Genomic DNA, 22578 nt, shown 5'->3' with positions numbered 1-22578 from the left:
ATCACAAATCAATAAAAAAAAAATAAAAACAATAAAGAAAAAAATAATAAAAAAAGCCCGGGAAAACTCAGTATTTTTTTATTTATTTAAAAAACAAATTAAGTTTAACGATTTCGTTTCTTTATTATTAAGTTGAGGAAATTGTGTTTGTTAATTATAAAAATAAAAATAAATAGTGCAATAAGTAAAAATTAAAAATATAATAGATTAAAATAAAAAAATAAGAATTTAAGAGTTAATTTATATATTAAGACAAATAAAAATCAATACTATTGATCTAACAATATAATCTTATTATTATTATGGTTATTATTATTTTAAATTTTCAAATTCATTAATCAATATCTTATCATATAAGTTCAAGTATAAGATTTACCAATAACATAAATAATATTTTATTTATTTTATTTTTAATCTAAAAATTTAGACCTTAAATCAAAAAATAATTCAATGGTTATGTTAAAAGGGTAAAAAATTTGCGCGGATAGAGTGGTCAACGAAGTCAAATCATTCCGTCCGTGCAAAAGTTGAGGTCTGTCAACTTCAGTCAAAACCCCCAAAATGGCCAAAATCCTAAACTCTGCTGCGGCCATGGCGAACTCCAAGCTCGATCCGACAGTCCCCCCCGGCCTTCACCTGGTCTCTGCATTCCTAGCAATGGAGCCGACGGATTCCTTAATATCAATCGCAAGGTAATTTCAATCCCATGGTTCACTTTAGCATCAACTGGCCTTGCACCGTCCATCAAATAGACCATGGACTAAACGATCACGTCCTGAAAGTATTTTAGCATAACCTGAGCTCACGCCAGCGTTGTTTTTGTGTATATTTGCGTATAATTGTTTGCGATAGCTAAGAAATTGACGCTGATGGATGTATTTGTTATATGTGTTGGATTGATTCAAATGTAGAGCATGCGGAGGAGGTTTGGTTACAGAGAGGGTGCAGAGGTTTATTTGGGACTATTGTATAGGCGAAGCAGTAAGTAGTAGTCATTATGCACCGTAACTTTATTTGTTACCTGTGATCTGATTTGCATTAGAGGAAAGATATTAGAAGTAGGAAAAAAAATTTTGGGGGCACTTAGGTTGGCATTTAAAAAATTTGAAAGTAAAATTTGGTGATTAATAGGCGTGTTCATGATCACAAAGCTTGGTTCAGTTGTGTGAACACTGCAGATTGGAAAAGGTAATGCACCATACTTGAAGAATTTTCTAAAGAAGCTAATTTTTGAGATTGAATCAAGTCATAGCACCGTGTTGGATGAATTATATGAACAGTATGGTTATTACATGACTTCATTGAAGGTAAGGCTTAGGTTCTGCTTGAATAAGCATCTGTTACTGTGTTGATCTTGTTCGCATGCTTCAGTACTTGAATTACAATCAACTTGGTTGCTGTTTTGATAGGATGATATTTCAGGCAAAGGGAATACAAGGGTCTGCAAGTGCATCTCTTTTCTTTTTCCTGATGGTAATAAATATTATCATGATGTTAGTGCACTGGATCTTTACAGTTATTAACATAAGCTCATGTTTAATTGATGATTTGGCGCCTGTAGGCTGTTCTGGGTCTCCAAGTTGTCCAATGCCGAGAAAGTTGATGGTTCCACTGCATTGTTCACTCAACATGCTTGAAGGAGACACTGGGTATGCCTCATTTCCTTTTTCATGTATTTCTTGCATATGGATGATGTCCTTGCTGGGCACTGGATTATTGAAATTGAGTTTTAAAATTCATAATTCTTGAGAGAACTCAGTCTTTGTATTTGTGACCCAGTAATGGCATTCTTCAAATTTATTAATATATATGGTGTAAAAGAATTTCTGCTCTCTCTCTGTGTTTTAAATCATGCATGGGAAACCACATAAAGTAATGTATGGGTTGCTGTTTATGCAGGTGTGCTGTTTGGCCCGCAAGTCTATATTTATCAGAGTTTGTCCTTTCTTTTCCCAACATATTCTTCAGAAAATCATGTTTTGAGGTAATTTACACTATTAAGGAATTTTCCTATATGAATAATAAAATATGGCTTATAAGATTTTATTCATTAATTATTTATTTATTTATTGCCTCCTATCCTCATCTGACCTTTTAATTCATATATTTGAAGATAAGTATTGGAGTTGTTTTACTTTTTTTTTTTCTTCCACAGAGTGGGAGTTCCCTACTACTACCATTCATTTAGTAGACCAAATTCATTAGTCTAGTCTTTTTTTTCCCCATCTCTTTAGTGTCAATAGAACTTTTCTTTTGTCATTGTATATATATTTTTGAGTTATTCATCTAACCCAAATATGAATGCAGGTTGGTTCTGGTGTTGGTTTGGTTGGAATTTGTCTTTACCATGTAAAAGCTTCCAAGGTATGTGTTGGTTTCATTGAAAAATTTCTTTCTTTCCCAGTATTCTCAGAATATATATTTTTTTAATCTATTTTGGTGGTTCTCAATTCGGTGCATGGTGTTACTGAAAAATTGATCTTGTGCAACATGAATAGGGTTGTGAGGCCCAAAACTTCATGAGGTTTTAAGTTTCTAATGGTTTGAAAATTAATTGCCGAAAACTCTCTTGTTGCTGGGTGGTTGTATTTTGGCTGAGCAAGAATATTGGAGATCCCCAAATTGAACCTAAATTATGAATTGAAAAGTTTCAGGCATGAAAAGTCTTTGCTACTGTAGGCACCAGACCAAACTTGGTCTACTATCGTGGTATGTTTTTGGATATTTATAAATATTCTAACCGAGAACTGAACCAAACCAAAACTGAATACATACGTATTTTTAGAGATTTCGTAAATCTTAAATTCTCAATTCTACTATCATATGAATCAATTTCCTAAATAATTTCAAACATCTACAAGCCTTAATAAACTAATATTCTATAATAATTAGGAAATCAATACAAAGTCCAATTTACATTTAATTTCTTAATAGAGAAGGGCTGAATATTGGTAATTAGATTTACATACTGAATTATATTATTATAAAATAATCATTTTATATGTTGGATTGCATTATATATTACTTATTATTATTGAATTTTAATTTCAATGAAATCATAATGCCTTTACACTCCTATTATATACCAAAAAATAAATAATTTTGATATATGACAAGTAAATATCTTTTTAATTATATATTTTTTTCTCCTAAACCTACAAAAAATTACGGACAAGTAAAACCTAAACTATAATTTTTCCTATAATAATAATAATAATTAGATTAACTAACAAAAATTTTCCCATTATTTTGTTTGTAATGGTGTAGTTGTAGTTAAAACTAAACCATTTCAGCGTTTTAATTTAGTGTAAAAATGTTACAACCAAACCATCTAAAAACAACTGGCTTTGACTTCTCCCTTCAACGAGTTGCAAAATCCCCAAACTGAACTGTTCTGAATTTTTGGGACAATACAAGACGAAAATTTTATGTTATGATAAGGTTCTAGAAATTTCATTTTGAAAATCCCCAACTTTGGGACGGTTATGGAGATTTTCAAATCCCTGGATTGGACCAAGCCGTGCTCAACCCTAGCTATTATGATATGGTGTGGTTGCTTTGGCTTAACTATGAATTAGAATTCGAGGTCTATTGGTCTTTCATTTCCATGGCTCTTCTAATGAAAAAATTTAGCTAGAAGAAATTCATTCTAGTGTTCGCTCCTTATTTTTCATTTTTTCTGTTTTTATTCTCTTCTTTATTTTTTGGTGGCTATTAATTGCATATTTTTAAAATTGTAGTAATAAAACATATATGATGTAATGAAAAGAAATTTGTCATTGTTCTATTGAATTTACATTTGATTACTTTCCATTGCTTTCAATTATATCCTACCAAATATGCACTGAAATCCTGTACTAGGTAAAGTACAGGATTTAATTAATCGCATTAAATATCTTACCAAGGGCTCCCCTGTTGAGATGTGGGATATCACAGTTTTTCCTCAACTATTATTATGAACTCACACTTATCTAATATAATGAAGAATAGACTTGAAAAAAATCTGTGCGTTTGATGCAGGTTATATTAAGTGACGGTGATTTGTCAACTTTAGCTAACATGAAGCTTAATTTGGAGTTAAACCAGTTGAGGACTGATACTGGCATGCCAGAAAGATCTTCCCAAGATCTAAATATGGTGAGTGTTAAAGTTCTCTCTCCCCCTTGTATTATAAGCTATGGAAGTCCTAGCCAGCAAGTTGTTTTGATCATTGGGGTCCATTTTAACTGTATTTTTATTTAATTTTTCTCTTCTAGTTAAGATACTGGGATGCTATAATAATAAGACAATAGAATAACTCAAGGAATTCTTATGAGTTGTATGTGCGAGAGATAAATTGATTCGATGATCACAGTTGTGTTGGTTCCCCATCTAGTAGCTGTTATTTAAGCAACTAGCTGAGCATATCATCGTCTTTGCTTGTTTTATTTTGTGGAACTTAACTATGGAAGTGAAAGCTGAACCAAGCAATGACTCATTTTGTGGGTTATTTTCTTTGAATTGAATGGAAAGTTAATAAATAAAGATCAGAACCAAGCAATGACTGTAGTAAACAGTTATACAGAAAGCAGGCGAAAGCTGAAATGGACAATAAATCTCAGGTGAATTGCATTCATCTGCCTTGGGAATCTGCAACAAAGAATGAGCTTCAGGAGTTCATGCCTGACATTGTGTGAGTACTGTACTTTTCTGTCGGCTTACTTTTCCATTTTGTTTGGCATTACTATTTGAGCTTACTTTTATATTAAATTTGATATGATTTAGTTATATAAACTCCAAAACAGCTAAGCTACTTTAAATGGCTTTTTTCAACGTCTAAAATTGTGCTTTTCTAAAAGGTATTTTTCAACACTTTAAAAAAATAAAAAAGGTATTTTTCAAATTTAATGCCAAACATAATATTAAGTATTTGATGCAATGTCTTTTAGTTTCTTATGTGACTGGGGGTTTAATTCATTGTCTTCGATTCGGAGTTTAGGACTGCTACTGAATCCATTGCCATTTACCTTGTTTTTCAATTTAAAGTTTGGGTGCAGATATAATTTATGATCCATCGTGCCTCCCATACCTTGTTCAATTACTAGCCATTCTCTTGAACATAAAAAAGGCATGCTCGGAGTCTCAACCGCTAAAGAACAGTTGCCAGGGCTTATTAATACATTCTAACTGCATCGATATCAAAGTCAATGGCACTGATGATGGTGAAGCTCACACAGCCTGTGATTTAGATGGGTTGAAAAGCAAGGCAGATCAAATTGGCTGTGAAGTTGATGTTCCTCTAGTTGAGAGACTAGAGAATGGTTCTTCAAAAGATGGACTAAAGAAAGCACCTGTGGCTTATATTGCCGCAGTCATTCGCAATATTGAAACCTTCAGTTATTTTCTCCAACTTGCAGAACTGGCTGACCTTGCAGTCACAGACATAACTGAAACTCTAAGGCCGTTGGAGTTGCTTCCATATATGCAGTCATATGATAGATCAAGCATACGTATGTTTAATGTCACAGGCAAATAAGAAGTGCAATTGCATCCCTGATGAGGTGTTTTCCGTAGCTTAAACATATTTTATTCTAAAGACTTACCTAATATTGCACCAAATCAATGTCGTGTACTATCATTGGGTACCCATTTATTGATACGTTATAATGCTTTTAGTTAGGAATGACAACGTTTGGATATCCACTGAAATCACTTTATTCAAAATCTTAATATGGTTTCAACAAATTCGTTTCAAATTTTATTATTATTTGAATAATACTCAAATATCTTTAGTTTTATATATTTTTATTAGTAACTTATATACAAATATTTTTATTAATAATTTACATTTTAAAATTTTAATAATTTTTAAAATGTTGAAATTTTATTTATTTAAAGTATAATATATTCAAAAATTTATAAATATTTTAAAAATATATTTTATATTTATTTAATTTAAAAATATATTAAACTTAAAATTTTTTCTGGCAAGTATGTCCTCTCTCTCTCTTTCTATATATATATATATATATATATATATTGTAATGCTGATTCGTGTAGGAATGACAATAGGTAGGTATCTGTAAAAATTATCTTTTCGAACTTGATTAATATTTTTAAAATCTAAATTCGTCTTAAATTTGATTAAAAATTATTTTTAATTATCTGAATTTATTTTAAATCTGATTATTATTACCTGATAAATATCCAAATCTATTTAATTTTATATATTTTAATTAATAATTTATATAAAAAATAATTTTTATTAATAATTTATATTTTAAAAATTTAATAATTTCATAAAATATTTTAATTTTATTTTATATAAAATAAAATATATAAAAATTTACGAATATTATTATAAAAAATATATATTTTATATTTAATTAAATATTTATTAAACAGGTTTAGGTAACGAATATCTAACATGTAAAATTCAAATTCAATTTAGACTCGTCACAAGTATTAAATTTCAAATTCGAATTTATCTCAAATCCGATTATACACTATTCAAACCTATTCTATTAAAGTTTGATCGGATAAGTATTAGCAAAGACCCGACTTGTTGTCATTCCTAGTTATGTGATACTTTTTTAAAAAAATTACAACATATTACCCTCTGTAATAGCTCTATTTTATATTAATTATTATTTAATTTTTTTATTTCTCTTTTAATTATCATTATTATTTATATTATAACTTTATCTCTATGAATTGAATTATTATTTTTTTAAAATTTTAATTTTAAAAAATTAAAGCCTTTTTGTGATTAGATGTAATATTTAAAATTTGAGAAATTCTATGTAACTTAGTTGTGTACAAAAAAAAAAAAAGATAATTTCACATAAATTTACTCCTCATCTTATTAGATTTTCGTAAAATAATTTTTTTTTCATAAATTAGTTAATTATAAAAATTTTATTAACTTAAAAAAAATAAAATTTCCTTAAATAAAAAAGTACATATAATATTTTTTAAAATAATTTAAGAGATGAATTAAGGATGGTAAATTTTGTTAAAAAATTATAGGAACAAGTTTAGGCTTATTAAATATTATTTATTACATTTTTTAAAAAATATTATATGTATTTTTTTTACATGAAGAAACTTTATTTTTTTTGTTAAGTTAATAAAATTTTCGTAATTAATTATTTATGGGAAAAAAATCATTTTATAAAATTTCATGAGATAAGTTATAAAATTATATGAAATTATATTATTTTTGGTAACAAAGTAATTATACTTTGTATAGAATTAAGTAATCCTAGAAGGCACCTTAAAATTTTTTTATATTGTATTTTTTTTGTAGATTTAAAATTTTATGCTTTGTATAATAATTAATAAGTTATTTTATATATTTATTTTTAATTATTATATTGTTCTATTTTTTAATTAATTACTCCATATCTTATTTTTATGATTTTATCCATATCAAAATTATATTAGTATGCTCTAAATATATAAAGAAGGAAGGAAAATGATATCAACATAATCAATGTAAAAAGATAATAAAATATGATTTTTTTAGGAAGAATAATTAAAATTTAAATTAATTTCAAGTTAATTATGATATATAATTAATAATCTTATCCATACAAGAAATCAATTTTTCTATTAATACATATAAAAAAATTAAAAATTAAATAAGATATTTTTATATAATCACACTTACATGCAAAAACAATTAAAGAAAATACTTTTTAAGGTAAAAAATTAATTTATTAATTAAGAAAAGAAACGAAATCTACTAAAAATAGTTGAGGAATTTCCTATTAAAATTGGTGGAAATTAATTTAATAATTAAGAAAGAAAAGGAAATCAACTAAAAATTAGTTGGGGAATTTCCTATTAAAATTGGTGAAAATTAATTATTAATTAAGAAAAAGAAAATCTAAAATTAATTAAAAAATAATTGAGCAATTACCTATAAATGTAAGTAAGTGGAGATTTTTTTCATTAATTATTGTGTGAAAGATTTCCATAAAATATTAAAAAAAAATAAATATCACTTTACATAAAGATAAATATAAAAATTTCATAATGTTTAAATTATTTTTGTGAATAAAGTAATTATTATATTTTTAAATAAATTAATCATAAAAATTATAATTAATTTATATATAAAAAAATTAAATAAATTATTTTAATTAACTATATAAAAAATTAATTAAAATTTACTATTACAACAATGAAAATTTATTAAATTAAATTAAATAAGAGTGAAATTTAATAAAAATTAATTTAATAATATTAATAATAATTTTTATTATTTAAATAATAATTAAAAATTTACAATTACAAATTAATTCATGCATAGTATTAGTTATTTCTCAATAATTCAGTAATAGAGTGGTCAACTTTTAATAGATTAGCATGAGATTCAAATCCTAAGAGATTTGATTCATTCCAAATTCAAATATAAGTTTAAAAATAATTTCCTAATTTTTTTAAATATATTTTATATTTATTATTTTAAAATTAACAATTCTTTTTTTTATTCTATCATCAATTAATTACGATAAAAAAAATATCGACAAATATTTTATATTTTATAATATATATTTTGTCAAATGGGATGTTGCTATTGGCTATTGACCGCACTGGACAAAAGCAACAGGAGAAAAAAACAAAAGCTTGATCTGTTTCTGCGCCACGTCCAGTCATCGATACCCTTTTTAACGATGCTTATTGCTTATGACGTGTAATTGTGACTCGTAGAGCTGTTTTGTATGCTGTGTACAACTCTCTCACTCAACCACTTAGATATTCATTATTAATCCACAGCACAGCATTCTCTCACGCCCAGAACGCTATACAAGAATCTTTCAGAAAATGGGAGGACAAAAGCAAGGAGAGGTAGAGGTCATCCACTCATGGTCTGCTCCAAGATCCCTCAGTACCTCTCTCATGTACTCTTTTGCTCAGGTCTCCTTCTAGTTCCTTTGTTTAGTTTTTCTTATTTTGATGATTAATTTCTTATTCATTAGAATTCCCATTTCAATCTATTACAATTTCGATAACCTACTTGGATTTGATTTTTTTTTTTTTTTTTTTTTTTTGCAATGGGAAATAGAGAAATGGAAGAATCTGGTCATTCTTGACATTCATAGAGATGTTAATTTTTGTAGAGAGTTGTTTGTGATCATTTCCTAATTTTGTGTTTTTGTTTTTTGCTGTATTAAGAGGGATGATACGGAAGTGCTTGATGAACCTCTATATGCAACTTTTCTAAAGGTAACAGGTGTGGAGAGGCCCTACAGGGAAGAGGTTCTGTCCAAAATGGTATCATCTTCATCTCTTATCCTAGAAGGTTATTTATCGCTGTTGCAATTGCTTTCTTTGTTCAGCTGATGGCTGATCTTCTACTATGAGACGGAAAAAAAAGGATGTTTTTGGTCCTCTACATGTACTTAGTTGATTATTGCTGGTGGGCTTGTTTGGTTTGCTTTTGTTGGACTGTGTCTAGTGAATGCATTCCATGTGCTGAGAATCAAAACAGGATAACTAGGGGTTTTAATTGGAGGTGTGTACTATTGTATGTTATAACATCAGAAAGAGTTCTATGGTTTGCTTTTTGTTGGACTAGGACGATCCTCAATGACTTTTAGTTTTCTGTTGAATTTAGTTATCATTGTCATCACCATTGAGTAGTTGATACATGGCATCCAATATCTAATATATTCATTATTTCTTCTTTTCTTTTGATATTAAGTAATCCCTTATTCTTGACACTGAAATTGGGTTGTCTCACTGGGAATAGGAATCTGATGCAAATAAGGTTGTAAAAGAGGTTATCTTTGGACCAGGAGAAAAGAAGTATCGGTTTTGTAAGGTAATACATAAACCATTTCACTTAAAATCAACAGCATTAAATGATTGGTAATGAAAATTTATTTACTTTCTATGTCTGCAGCATATGGCAAAGCAACATTTACCTGGTCTGCCCAATGATTTGATGAAGAAAGGAAAGCACTTTATATTGATACGCAATCCACTTGATATATTGGTAAGATGATGTAAATTAATCCTTATTTATCAGTCTTAAATCCAGCAAATTGGGCAAGAATATAAGACTTCATTTACTAGCATTGCATCCATCCAGATGCATTGGTCTACATGTGAAATGGTTGTCCAGCCTAACAGCTGTGTCTGTGGGCATCAATGTTAATATACTTATAGAATAAAGATCAAGAACCTTATCCCCTCCCCAACCTCCTTCTCTTCTGCGAGAATAAAGACATAACCAGTCTGCATTTTGTAATATTTTGGATTTAGTTATTCCTGATGTCACTGACTGACCTATATATTTTTTTTTCTGTGCTTGTCAGCCATCTTTTGAGAAGGTCGTGCCTCCATCCTTTCTTGAATTAGGTTTGGCAGAATTGGTCTCCATATACAGTGACCTCTCTCAGTTGGGAAAGCCCCCAGTTGTTATTGATGCAGCAGACCTTCAACAAGATCCTGAGGTTTTAGAGTCTGCTAATTATACAAGTTTTGCTTTGATGCAATTCTCTGTATACAATAAGAAAATGATTGGATTTTTTTTCATGATTATTCTTAATCAATACATTCATACTGATTCTCACATTATCATTGAATTACTTTCTTGTTCTCTAAAAACAACAAAACTTATATCTACTAAGAGAGTCCTAATTCCCTTAATGAAATGTCAACTTTCTAGATGTGTTGCAGGAACCTAATCAACAAACATTTGCCTAGTATATCCACAAATGAAGCACATAAGAACAATGAATGTACAAATATAGTAAAATGTAAAGCTTGAATAGATGCATTTTAAAGGCAATGCCCTTGTAGCATTACTACAGTAGCTACAGTGCACTGGCTTAGCACTTTGAAGTGGACATGTATTGATTTTAATTCAAGAGTGCAACTCATATGGCCATTTTCTTATTTTGAGTCCTAGCTTGGAATATTTGATCTCCTTTTCACCTTTTAGGTAGTCATGTTAACATTCATTGAACTCTTGAAACTACATAGTCACTAGTTTTATTTTGATATCTTACTCATTTTAGCTGTTATAAATCTGTTAAGGTAGAATTTACGCCATGTCAATTGTTAGAAGGTCTGCCATAGTTTCTCTGAGATAATAATTGTCAACTTTTTCTGAAAATTACCAATGCTTATTGTCTGGATTTTGTAGTTGTAACTGTTGGCCTCGACAACATGCAGGGTACCTTGCGTGGTCTTTGTGAAGACTTGGAGATTCCTTTTGATGATGCGATGCTCAGGTTTGAAAGGACTGTTTCCATTTTTCTATTAAAAAAAAAAATCTTGCTTTGTTTACCTAGAAGGGTATAGGTGGAGCAGTATAGAGATTATAACCTTCATGATTGAAGTTCCTTGTCCAAATTTTTAATAATGCTAGTTGAAGATAATATAGTTAACTCAGAAAAGCCTTGCCTTGATTGATTACATATACATAACATCTGTTTTATGATCCTAACATACATAATAAGTATCTCAAGCAACTTCTGTACTGCCCTTGTTCTTGCCTTACATTTGTCTTCCTGTTGAAACTATATTTTATTCAATATTGAAATTTTATAAATCCACCAATCCTAATTAGTGCACCCATACATGCACAAAACGTACTTATGCTTGCGGATTCTGATTTCTGACCTATTATCTTCTATTGAAATTTGGGCTTTTTATTGTGGTCATGACAAGTTTTGATCCATATATTGTTAGATGGGAAGCTGGTCCAAAACCAATAGATGGTGTTTGGGCCCCATGGTGGTACAAAAGTGTACATCAATCAACAGGCTTCAATCAAACAAGAAAGTATCCTCAGGTATGCAGTTTGTGCTTTATATTTTCGATGCAAACACAAATACCATGTATCAATTCCTGTTTCAGTGAACCCAGAGAGTCAAATTACAAGTAGTCTTATAATCATATTGTTACTGATCTGCATATTGTGTTATCATCACAAAGAAGAATTTTTTGGACATTTCTTTTTTATTCCTTATTGATATCAGTTCCATATAGATTAGAAATATTCTTTTCCATAAAGCTCTAATACCATTGTAACACCCCTCACTCGTCTACAGTGTAGTCGAGCAAGGCGTGCTACACGGCGTGCCGGAGCACCTAATCTTATCTGATTTCATTATAGTTCTTGATTTACTTGTTCAAAAACTTTATTTAAAGTTTAGGCTATTCTTACTGTTTATCAAAATCTGACTAATTTAGAAAATTCAAAAATTTTAATGATAATCCGGTAGAGTGCCGGCTGTAATTTGGACTAACAGTTCTTCTGAACCTGCCAAAAACAATTTCAATATATGCTCAAATTCATAACTCAGATTATCTCAAGGCATTCTCATCAGTTTCTCAAACTCAGATTTAGTCTCAAAATTTCTCAAATTCAATCTCATTTAGAATCATTATGATTAGATAATCAATTCAAATATCAGAATTCTTATATTTCATTAACTTATATAATTTGCCAATTAAGTACATAAATTTATCAAGTATTGGATATACAAATGAAATTATAGTTACTAATTCACATTACAATATAAGCAGTAATTATAATGTACAAATTAGAAAACATGTTTAAAATGAGCCCTATCTACATGCATTGCTGAGGAGGTGACAATCTTGAACTCTTCTGACACTTCTGCAGATCTGGACTCCAAAAATCTTAGTGGTGCAATAATATAACAAGAAATAATATATACAAATAAAGAAAGAAATAAATCATAATTCGGATATCCAGGAATCAATTATTCTAACTGTATTGTATTTTAAGTCTCTACGGTTCTGCAAATTGTATCTTTGTTATATTTCTATTGCTAATCTCTTTTACTCATTTCATTCAATGCTTAATTTAATTGTACTGAAATTTCCGTATACTTAACTTAACTGCCTGAATTGAATAATGTTTTAATTGACTGCCCGTGTAGCCTATACACTGACCAGACTGGATAAACGGATATACTAGTACTGGGTACCTAGTACCTTGGGCCGTCACACTATCGGTCACAAAGTATCTCCCGGGGTGCAAACAGTGTGGCTAAAAAGCCATATAATCAATCAGGCATTAAGCCGAGTATAATAACACAATCTGTATAGCCATAGGCTATTAAAATCATAGTATAGCATAATAAGCCATAAAACACAATATGACGTAAAGCCATTTACAGAACAGCTGTCAGAATCCTATTGGCATGCCAACCTATCCAAACTAGTCAACTAGGCAAAATAGGGCATATTACAAGATTAAGTATTTATTTTTATGGTTTACTGATCATTATACAATTCACTGGTCAATGAAAATGTTGACCTTTTCATACATCATGCATAAGTTGATTCTAGTATCAACATGTCACAATTTGCATTTCAATATGCTACCAATATAGTGCAATTTATATTCTCACAAGTTGGCATTTATTGCCAATTTACTTCAAAGTTTTATTGTATGTTAATGTCAAAATTTCAATTTTTGTGTGCTAGATTGGTCTAGTTTAAAGTCCTATTTCTCTTAGTTTTTAGCTTCTGGTCAAAGAAGCAAAATTGTAGCTCTATGTCTTATTGTACCTCTGGCAAAATTTGAGGTCATTCTGAGTTATATAGACTAAGATATGGTCAATTTACTAAAGCTGGACAGATTGCACCTTTAGTACAAAATTTGGTCAATTTTAGGTCATATTTAGTTCTTGCAGTTTTGGTACCTGAACTTGTGCAAGCTATTTGACTTGGTTCTGGCCATTTCTGGGCTTTGGTGTCATCATAAGAATTGTAGCTCTATATCTAAGCTATCCATGGTAAAAATTTCAGGTCAATTGGACATATTTTGAGTGAGTTATGGTCATCCTAATGACTACTATTCATATGGTCAAAAATCTGGGTTTGCAAGGTTGCCATTCTGGATTTGGTCAGTTTTAATGTCACTTTCCGGACAGAATTTAGGTATGCTTCCAACATGAAAGTTGGTATATTTTGTACCTAGTTTCACCTCCAATTGGCCTCATGCCAATTGGGGTCACACATTTAGGGTTATAGGCTCAAATGTATACTGCCCTTAACACATTCCTCAAACACCCATCCAAATGCACATTCAACTTGTTCTAGTTTACTTTCAATACCTAATTCTAATTTTGTATATTACCATATTCATCAATCACTTTACATTATAGTCAATTTGGGCAGAATACAAATGCCTTCAATACACCAATTATAATTCTAATTCACAAAGTCCAATTCTAACCATGTATACACATAAATACTCCTAAATATTACATACAACTTCCACTACTAAATTACATACACATTCATCCATTCTTAATAACACAATTCATCAAGCAACTTCATGAATTCAAGCATTCTTCAAGAAGTCACAAAGCTGCCGAATTGCCTCAAAATGCATAAGCCTTCTACCATTGCTTCAACTCCAATTTCAAATGCTCAATCATCAACATTAATTCCCATCAAATAAATATAAGTCACTAACCATGCATTTTCATGGCTGCCAAAACTAAGGTTCACCAATACTCAATCATTTCCTCAATTTTTCTTAGCAATTCAATTTACCCAAAGCTCAACACAAGGATTAGTGAAGGAAAATGGAAAGATTAAGCACTAACCTTTTTTGTGCTTGATCAAACTTCATCAAATCCTCTCCTTCTTGCTGCCTATAGCTTCCCCAAGTTGAGTAGGCAAAGATTAATGAAGGAATTTGTGTGGAAAGGTGGCTAGAAATGGAGTGCATGAAGGTTGATGAAGCTTCGGCCATGGAGGAACAATGGTGGATTCACTTCGGCTGGATGAAGAGAGGATGAAGATGAGATGTAATTCTGTCCAAAAGGCTTTATATAGGTCCCATAAATCATGGTTAGTGGAGCACTAAGTTTGATTAATGGTTTAAATAATCCAAAGTTCCTTAATTTGTAATTATGCCACCAATCTTCCACTATTTATATAATGTACCACATTTTTATTTTTCATGATATTTTCAAAATATAATATCACTTATTTTTAATGGACATTGAGGTCAAAAGTCAACTCTAAGTATCAATTGACCAAAATGCCCCTCTTCGGGTCAAATTCGGACTTTTTTGGTGCTACCGATTTACTCCTTGCACCGCCGATTCCTTAAATTTTCGTTTTTGTTTATTTTGACTTACTAAATTTTCTTTGACATTTCCAATGTCAATTACATCTCAGTAGACCTTTAATTATGTCTCGAAAATATTTCTCCGAGTTCTCCGCGGTCTAGAGCTAGTCAACGGTCCTCGCCGTAACTTCCTGTGCGGTCACCCATCGCTATTTGGCTCGTTTAACTTAGTCACATTTTATCTCTTTTATTTTTCCTTAATTTTTCTCATCACATATTTCATTATTTTATACTTCCTCACTGTCATTACAGTGTAGTTCCAGACATTCTGACTTTTCGGGGCAGACATTAGCTGTCGGAACAGTAGGACGTACGGACTACGAAAATGAGGGTGTTACAACCACAGTTATGGTGGAATGTAGAAGAAAATGTATCTGAAAGGCAGTGTTGGTTGATCCATTTTTTTTTTTAATTTTTGTTTTTCTTTTTTTAAAGTGAGACACTTTGGGGAAGTGGGGAATGGGGAAGCCAAGGATTAGACAATGGGGCACATACACTCCTAAAAATGCAATTGCTGACTTTCTAGGGAATAAGTGGCAACTTATGTGTTCTCCAAAGCATTCCCATATTTTACAAGACATTTTGACTGAATAGATTTATAGATAGTCTTGTTTCTTTTAAATATGAAAAAACACATGCCTGTCTTTTGTTTAGATTTCATCTCCTGATTACTTGTATATTTATGCCTTTATTTCATTTTCAGCCATTTCCATTTTCTCTATATGACTTGTTGGAGAAAAGTCTACCTTTGTACAATATGCTTAGGCGGCATGTAAGAAAGACAACAGCCCTTTTGAAGAGCCCATTACCTCCTCCAGATATTCCAGTTCCTGCAAATGAAAAGCTGTTGGCCTGGGTTGGAGATGAGATTCTACCCCGTGAAAGTGCCAAGGTATGTGATTGTAGGAAAAATATGGATCCCCTGTTCAAGAAGTGTCACTTTCACTCCGTTTCTTGTGACTTGTATCAGGTTTCTGTGTTTGACTCGGTTGTCCAAGGTGGTGATTCAGTCTGGGAGGGCCTTCGAGTTTACAATGGGAAGATATTTAAGCTTGAAGAGCATTTGGATAGGTTAGTTGAAGATTGTTCAAACTTTTAGCAAATGTTGGCACATGCTGTTCACAAAGTTTGAGTATCACCTTAATTGTTGAACTATTACACTACATAAATATTGACATTGGATAAATTACTATGCAAATACTGTTATTGAAGACAAGTGCAATAGAGGTCTGTAACTAATTACAAACAGATTGTAATCATAATTTGTTATTTTTTCTGTTCTTGTCTATTTCTTCATTTGCTGTTTGACAGAACTCTGAGTTCCATAAGCTTCACTTCTTCTCCTAAAACCACAGTTTTTTTCTTTTCTTTTTTTTTTTAACTTTCAAATTTAACAACTCATAAGAGATTCTTGATTTACCATTTCATGTCCCACTTAGTGTGATTGTCTTGTTGCCTGGAGAATAATATTTTTCATCTTTGAAATCTGATGTGGATTTATTTTGCCATTAGGTTGTTTGACTCGGCAAAGGCTCTAGCTTTCAAGAATGTTCCAACTCGTGAAGAGGTTAGGGTTTGAAGATGAATTTCAATTTGTTTAGAACCTTTCAAGTTTGTTGGCTGAGTGAATAGATTTCATTTCTTTTGCAAGTTTCCAGAGAAGATCAGTTCATCTTTGTAGCATTTGCATTAATTGCAGGTTAAGGAAGCCATCTTCAGAACTCTAATTAGGAATGGAATGTTTGATAATGCACACATCCGACTATCCCTTACTCGTGGAAAGAAGGTTTACCTTCTCTTTCTGTTCCCTTACTCTAAGCATTGGAAAACTTTCAGTACCATGCACAGTTTTTCATTATTTGGTTGTTTCTATAATATAAGAACTCCACACCACTAAAGGGATGAGTAATATTTATTTTTCAGCAAAATAGTATGTTAAAAGTACTAAAAAACTTTGGAAGAAAATAATGTTTGCTGTCCTGTTGTTTCGCTGTTTCTCTAGTGACCAGTTTGTCCCACAGTATGGCTCCTCTTTGAAGGTCCATTAAACTTACTGTTGGGACATAAATCTAAAACACAGAAGAATGAATGTGGCCAGATGCTAATTACTTTAAGAGTGGATTTGAAGACCCTTTAGATGGGGATACCTGTCCACTCCCCTCTCCTCCTATAAAAATTTCCTAATGAGGTGGAAATGGAAATTGCAAAGCCTAACTTGCACTGGCCTTGCCTGTTGCCAATCTTAAACCCAACACATCCAAAGAGACTTTCTTAATGGAGTTTTAGATGGTTGTCTTAATCATTTGAGTTATAAGTATTTCAATAAAATCCCATTCTTTTGAAATGATGAGCTTTTTATTCTCATACCTTTTTAGCACTGCATTTCTTCACTTGCTTACTTTTCCCTCCTTTTTCTTCTTCAGGTCACTTCAGGCATGAGCCCAGCATTTAATCTTTATGGATGCACTTTAATTGGTAAGGCTAATTCTTAATTATCATTGCCATGTACCAGCAACACCACTATGTCAATGGTCTTTGACATTTGGCAACATACTTGTGTGCACTTTATTGAAGTCATTACTATCAAATGTGGATGTTAATGCAGTGGCCTTTGTCTAAAATGGGATAGTTCTCTTATTATCTTTTCTAGCTTAATTATAACGATCTCTTTCTCTTGCTTTTTGCTTCTTTTTTTTTTTTTTTTTGTGGCTGCAGGGGTGGGTGGGTGTTTCTGTTAGCAAGGTTAGGTATAGATTTTTCTATTATGGTTTGTTAACTTTCTTTTGATGCACTTGTTATATCAATTGAATTGCAGTGCTTCCTGAATGGAAACCACCTGTCTATGACAACACACATGGAATAAATCTGGTGACTGCTACAACACGGCGTAATTCACCAAATGTAAAATTTTTTGGTCTTCCTTATTGGTCTTGGTTTATTTACTGGCATTCAACAAGAAGCAAATTCCATATCTTAACATGGCAGTGATTACAAAAAGTATATGTGTGGTTTGACTGAATAGTCAATGAATCAATGATGTATCTTGTTAAAATTTTTTAGAGGCTATCTTTGATTTATGTGTCTTACATTTAGTTTACCTTCTTTTTCCCTGTTTGTGCCCCCCAGAATTTGGATTCAAAGATTCATCACAATAACCTCCTCAATAACATTCTAGCTAAGGTATTTCCCAACTTAAAAACTTTTTAATCATATTATGTTATTCCCTTGTGTTTAATGCAAATTTTGTTGCACAGTTTTCGTATTTATTCTTACTGTCATATTGGATAGGTAATTTCCAAATTTATATGGGATATGAAGTGGTTTTATTTTCTACTAGGCTAAGATAACAAATTCTGTTTGGTTGTGTCAACTGGACAATTTCTGTGGGTAGTTTATATTATTTTAATTACCATGGTAGCAGACCAGCCAATTGCCATGGCTATGTATTTCTGTTTATTCTTGGCTTAAAATGTGTTTTTCATTTGGCTGGAGCAGATAGAAGGGAATAATGCGGACGCAGGTGATGCAATTATGCTAGACAAGGATGGTTATGTGTCTGAAACAAATGCTACAAATATTGTAAGCTTATGCTTCTGTTACAGTTTCTGATACCTGACCTGCATGAATACGGAGAAGTGTTAGTTTCCTGTCATCCAATCTCATGGACGGGCCACTGAAATTGTTTTGAGGTGGCCCTCAATAACAATTCAATCCAAATTTTAGCATTTACTATCATTGTCAAATGTCGTCTTTTACGATAAATAAAAGTTAATTCTTATTGTGGGCAGTTATGAATTAGTCAAGATGTAATCAGCTTGATGCACAGTGCATAAAGTGTTTTATTAGGAATGTAAATGCTAGACCCCACTTGGCACTATTATACAACAGTATGATTGCTGTTCTATCGAGCACCAAACAGGTAATGGCAGTGCCTTGTGGATAGTATTTCTGCTCTATCGTTAAAAAGGAAAAAGAAATAGTCTTCACATGCATTTATTTTCTGTTTCTACTTTTGACTGAAGAAATACTCATCAGTGTGACTTTCTGTAGTTTCTAGTGAAGAAAGGCCGGGTTCTTACACCTCATGCTGATTATTGCCTTCCTGGAATCACTCGAGCTACTGTAAGTTGTGTGAACTTCCATATTATTCATAGTATTTATTGTGTATCTAGAAATCAAGGATGTGTATTGATTATATCTCTTATCAGAAGTAAATAGCCAGTGACGAAATTTATTGGAAATTAAAAAAAACAAAAAAAAAAAAACAACTAAGGTTCTTGCATTTATACAACTTTGTTCTCTTTTTTTTCCCAAAAACTTGTGATATGATGCATTAAAAAATGCCTACTGTTGTATGCTTCTGGAGGCAAACTATTGGTAATCTGTTAAGTAGGTTATGAATGTAAAAATACTGAGATGTCCAACTTCTGAAATTAATTAAAAATTGCAGCAAAAAACCACAAGAAAATTAATCAAATAAATGAACACAAACAATTTACACAGACATATCAAACCATAATCTAGTGACAATGTAGCATATTACAATCAATCATAGTCTCTCTCTCTCTCTCTCTTCTAATCCCATAACCTCATTTCACCCTAAAGCCTTTCATATCTCATTCACACGAATAATTGGTAGCCTCAAATTTGGTAGAGCAGCTCTTCGGGATAGCCCTCCTACTTCTCATCAACGTGGACATAAACCCCTCTCCATCCGCAAAATCCACTAATATTCAATGACACCCAAGGCTGCCTCTCCATCACAGGCAAACCCACGAAACTTTTACTACTAGCTCTCAATTTATAAAGTTCTCAAAATAAATTGTTGTCTAATCCAAATGAGAATTTGAGAGTATAATCACAAGTTCATCCTAATGAGTCCTACTCTTGCATGCTTCCATAGATTGAGACTAATGGCAAGTACTAAAGTGTCACTATTTGAAAAGAGGAAGGACTAAATCATATATGTTATCACGATCTCAGTTTTTTGGTAAACTTTTGATCAATTTATTTGGGCTTGTTTGGACTAAATTGACCTACTTGCATATATTGGGGAATAGAAGATAATGACTGAAAAAAAAATATAGTAGTTTTATTTGTATAAAAGTGAGATTGTAGCAATCCATTGAGATATAATGGTAAAAGAAATTAAAGGGAATTAATGCTGTAAAAAAAGGTAAGAGTACAGTAATACACATATATACATTACCGTAATAAAGTTGAAGCCATCTTTGCCTTGTGCTTGATTTCATAAGCTCGTTCTTTTTAGTTTCGTTTTGGTTGACAAGACTAAGCTCGATACATTCTTCGCATATGCTTATGACATATTATTTAATCTAGTGGAGATATGACCAATTATTTTTTGAGATTGTAGGTTATGGATCTAGTGGTAAAGGAGGATTTGGTCCTAGAGGAACGGAGAATTAGTCTATCAGAATTCCATACTGCAGATGAGGTATTCATACTTTTTGGCATCATTGCTGTGTTCCCTCTAAAATCTTAGATAGTTCTTATCCACAAAAATTGTAAAATGTTATTTCTGTAACAAGTAATAGATCTTTCCATCTATTTGTTAATTATGCCTTGCAGGTATGGACAACAGGAACCATGGGAGAGCTTACCCCGGTGAGTGTGTTGTTCTTGTAATATAAAATTCACAATCTCAATGGCATACTAGAAGTAAAATCTCTGGACCTCTTGGTTCCTCTGTTGATTGGGATACCATTAACTCCTGCATCTAGCCTCTGCAATGTATAATTCTGCAGCCTAGCTGCAATTTTTGTGCATTTTATCTAGTTTTATTAGAACGCAGACCTGCGTGCAATGAATATATTGAATTGAGAATTTTGGATCAGTGTTGATGTCGTCTTGGGTCTGATTAACCATTAACATTTTTTCTGGTATTTATATACCTGCAAAATGTTTCTTTATTTGGGTATGTTTTTGGATACAATGCTTGGTTGGTCAGTCCAGTTTGATGTCTTGTCCAACCTGACCTGACTATATACAGATCTTCATTGTGATACGATATGGCATATTACATAATTTTTATTCAGGATTGTGTCCTATCTAGTCAATTGACTTAAGATTTTCCTTTGGCAGGCAGACAAATTAAACTTGCACCAATAATCTGGCTAACCAACTATTATTATTGCTTGGATGATATTAATTTGAGGGAGATTTGTTCATAGTCTAGGGAACCAGCACATAACTCCCTTAGAAAATGTCAAGCTTAGGCTAGGATTTTTGTAACTTGGAATGACCCGGCCTGGCCTGCTCTCAAAATTGGTTGGCCTGGCTTGGTATCAACACTTTATTGACGCCCTGTCCGACAAAAAGAAAATGTACTTTTTGTATTTTTAATTATGTTTATTCAGTTGGGATGGGCTTGAGCAATTATGAGTTGAGGCCAAAATGATTCAAGCTTGACTTGGCCTGGCTGAACAAGTGGGTTACACTTGGTTAAAATAAATAGAGTGCCACTAAATCCTTGGGTGTTGTTTTCGTGTACACGTCAGATTATAATTCATCAATCATCTGATCAATTTGGAAAAGAAAAGAAAAGAAAAGGATCTTCCATCTTCTGATGAGTAATACATACTTTATAAACATCCTGTAACAGGTTGTGAAGATTGATGGACGTGAAATCGGTGATGGTAAAGTGGGTCCCGTGACTCAAAGGTTGCAAAATGCTTACAAAAAGCTGACAGAAGAGTCAGGAGTGCCTATTCCATCCTACCAGCACTAGGCAAGTTGAATGACATAGCTCCTAGAAGGTATGATTGCTTCTCCTGTTTAGGCAATCGATATTCGGTATCTTAATCAATTGTGTTTCTCTAGTTGTGTTCCTTGTCAAGACTAGATTTTATTGGATAGTAATATATGATAGAACCTTCTTCTCATCTCAAGCTTTCAAAGACAGCACAGTCCCAAAACTTCTTTTGGAATGCCACTCTAAAACAATATTTTGATTAATCTATCAACAATTCCTTGTACTTAATTGTCTTTATGAATGGGCAGCCTGAAGATGCAAATGAGTGGCGTTGCTTCCACAGAATGAAAGATTTCAGCGCACCATTGTGTAAGTTTGAATAAAAAATGGTGCAGATTGTAAGCGTTCTCTCTTTCTTGGTGATTAGGGGTTGAGGTGCGGGGAATGGTATCACTTGCTTAGTGATCTTGTTATCTAAGAAAGGGTAAATTCCCATTTTCTTACTCTGTGCATCACTTGTATTAAGTTTGACATTGCCAAGCTCCATGGAAAGCATGGACATTTAGGAATATGGTGACAGAATGAAGGGATTGCTAGGACTGCAATCGACTCGTGTTTAGGTTTTTTCCAATAAAATTTAGATAGGAATGCATTTTTCATTCTCTTTTTCCTGTTCTTGAAACATCATATCATTCTCATAAAGCTTCAATCCCTTATCTAAACAAGAAGTTCTTGCTAGGCACGTCGT

The 22578-nt window shown here is 31.8% G+C and overlaps 1 protein-coding gene across 1 annotated transcript; it reads left to right on the top strand.

The window, feature by feature from the left end:
• Window positions 1-509: 509 nt before the first annotated feature.
• Window positions 510-22489, top strand: LOC110658033 (branched-chain-amino-acid aminotransferase-like protein 1). The gene is made up of 30 exons (XM_058142698.1): window positions 510-692; window positions 912-981; window positions 1179-1307; window positions 1410-1473; window positions 1562-1649; window positions 1900-1984; window positions 2308-2364; window positions 4021-4137; window positions 4557-4672; window positions 5026-5493; window positions 8799-8904; window positions 9163-9261; window positions 9740-9811; window positions 9893-9985; window positions 10308-10445; window positions 11170-11228; window positions 11689-11791; window positions 15822-16010; window positions 16089-16189; window positions 16631-16685; window positions 16818-16904; window positions 17542-17593; window positions 17934-18019; window positions 18245-18298; window positions 18614-18697; window positions 19169-19240; window positions 20493-20573; window positions 20708-20743; window positions 21741-21894; window positions 22139-22489. Exons 1-29 carry the CDS (start codon window positions 562-564, stop codon window positions 21864-21866), a joined length of 3018 nt encoding a protein of 1005 aa, XP_057998681.1. The 5' UTR covers window positions 510-561; the 3' UTR covers window positions 21867-21894; window positions 22139-22489.
• Window positions 22490-22578: the final 89 nt, after the last annotated feature.

Source organism: Hevea brasiliensis, unplaced genomic scaffold, assembly GCF_030052815.1.
Source record: "Hevea brasiliensis isolate MT/VB/25A 57/8 unplaced genomic scaffold, ASM3005281v1 Scaf7, whole genome shotgun sequence".
In the NCBI taxonomy this organism is placed as follows: Eukaryota; Viridiplantae; Streptophyta; class Magnoliopsida; order Malpighiales; family Euphorbiaceae; genus Hevea; species Hevea brasiliensis.
Note: the sequence above shows the minus strand (reverse complement) of the source record. Positions and strands in the feature narration are given on the sequence as shown.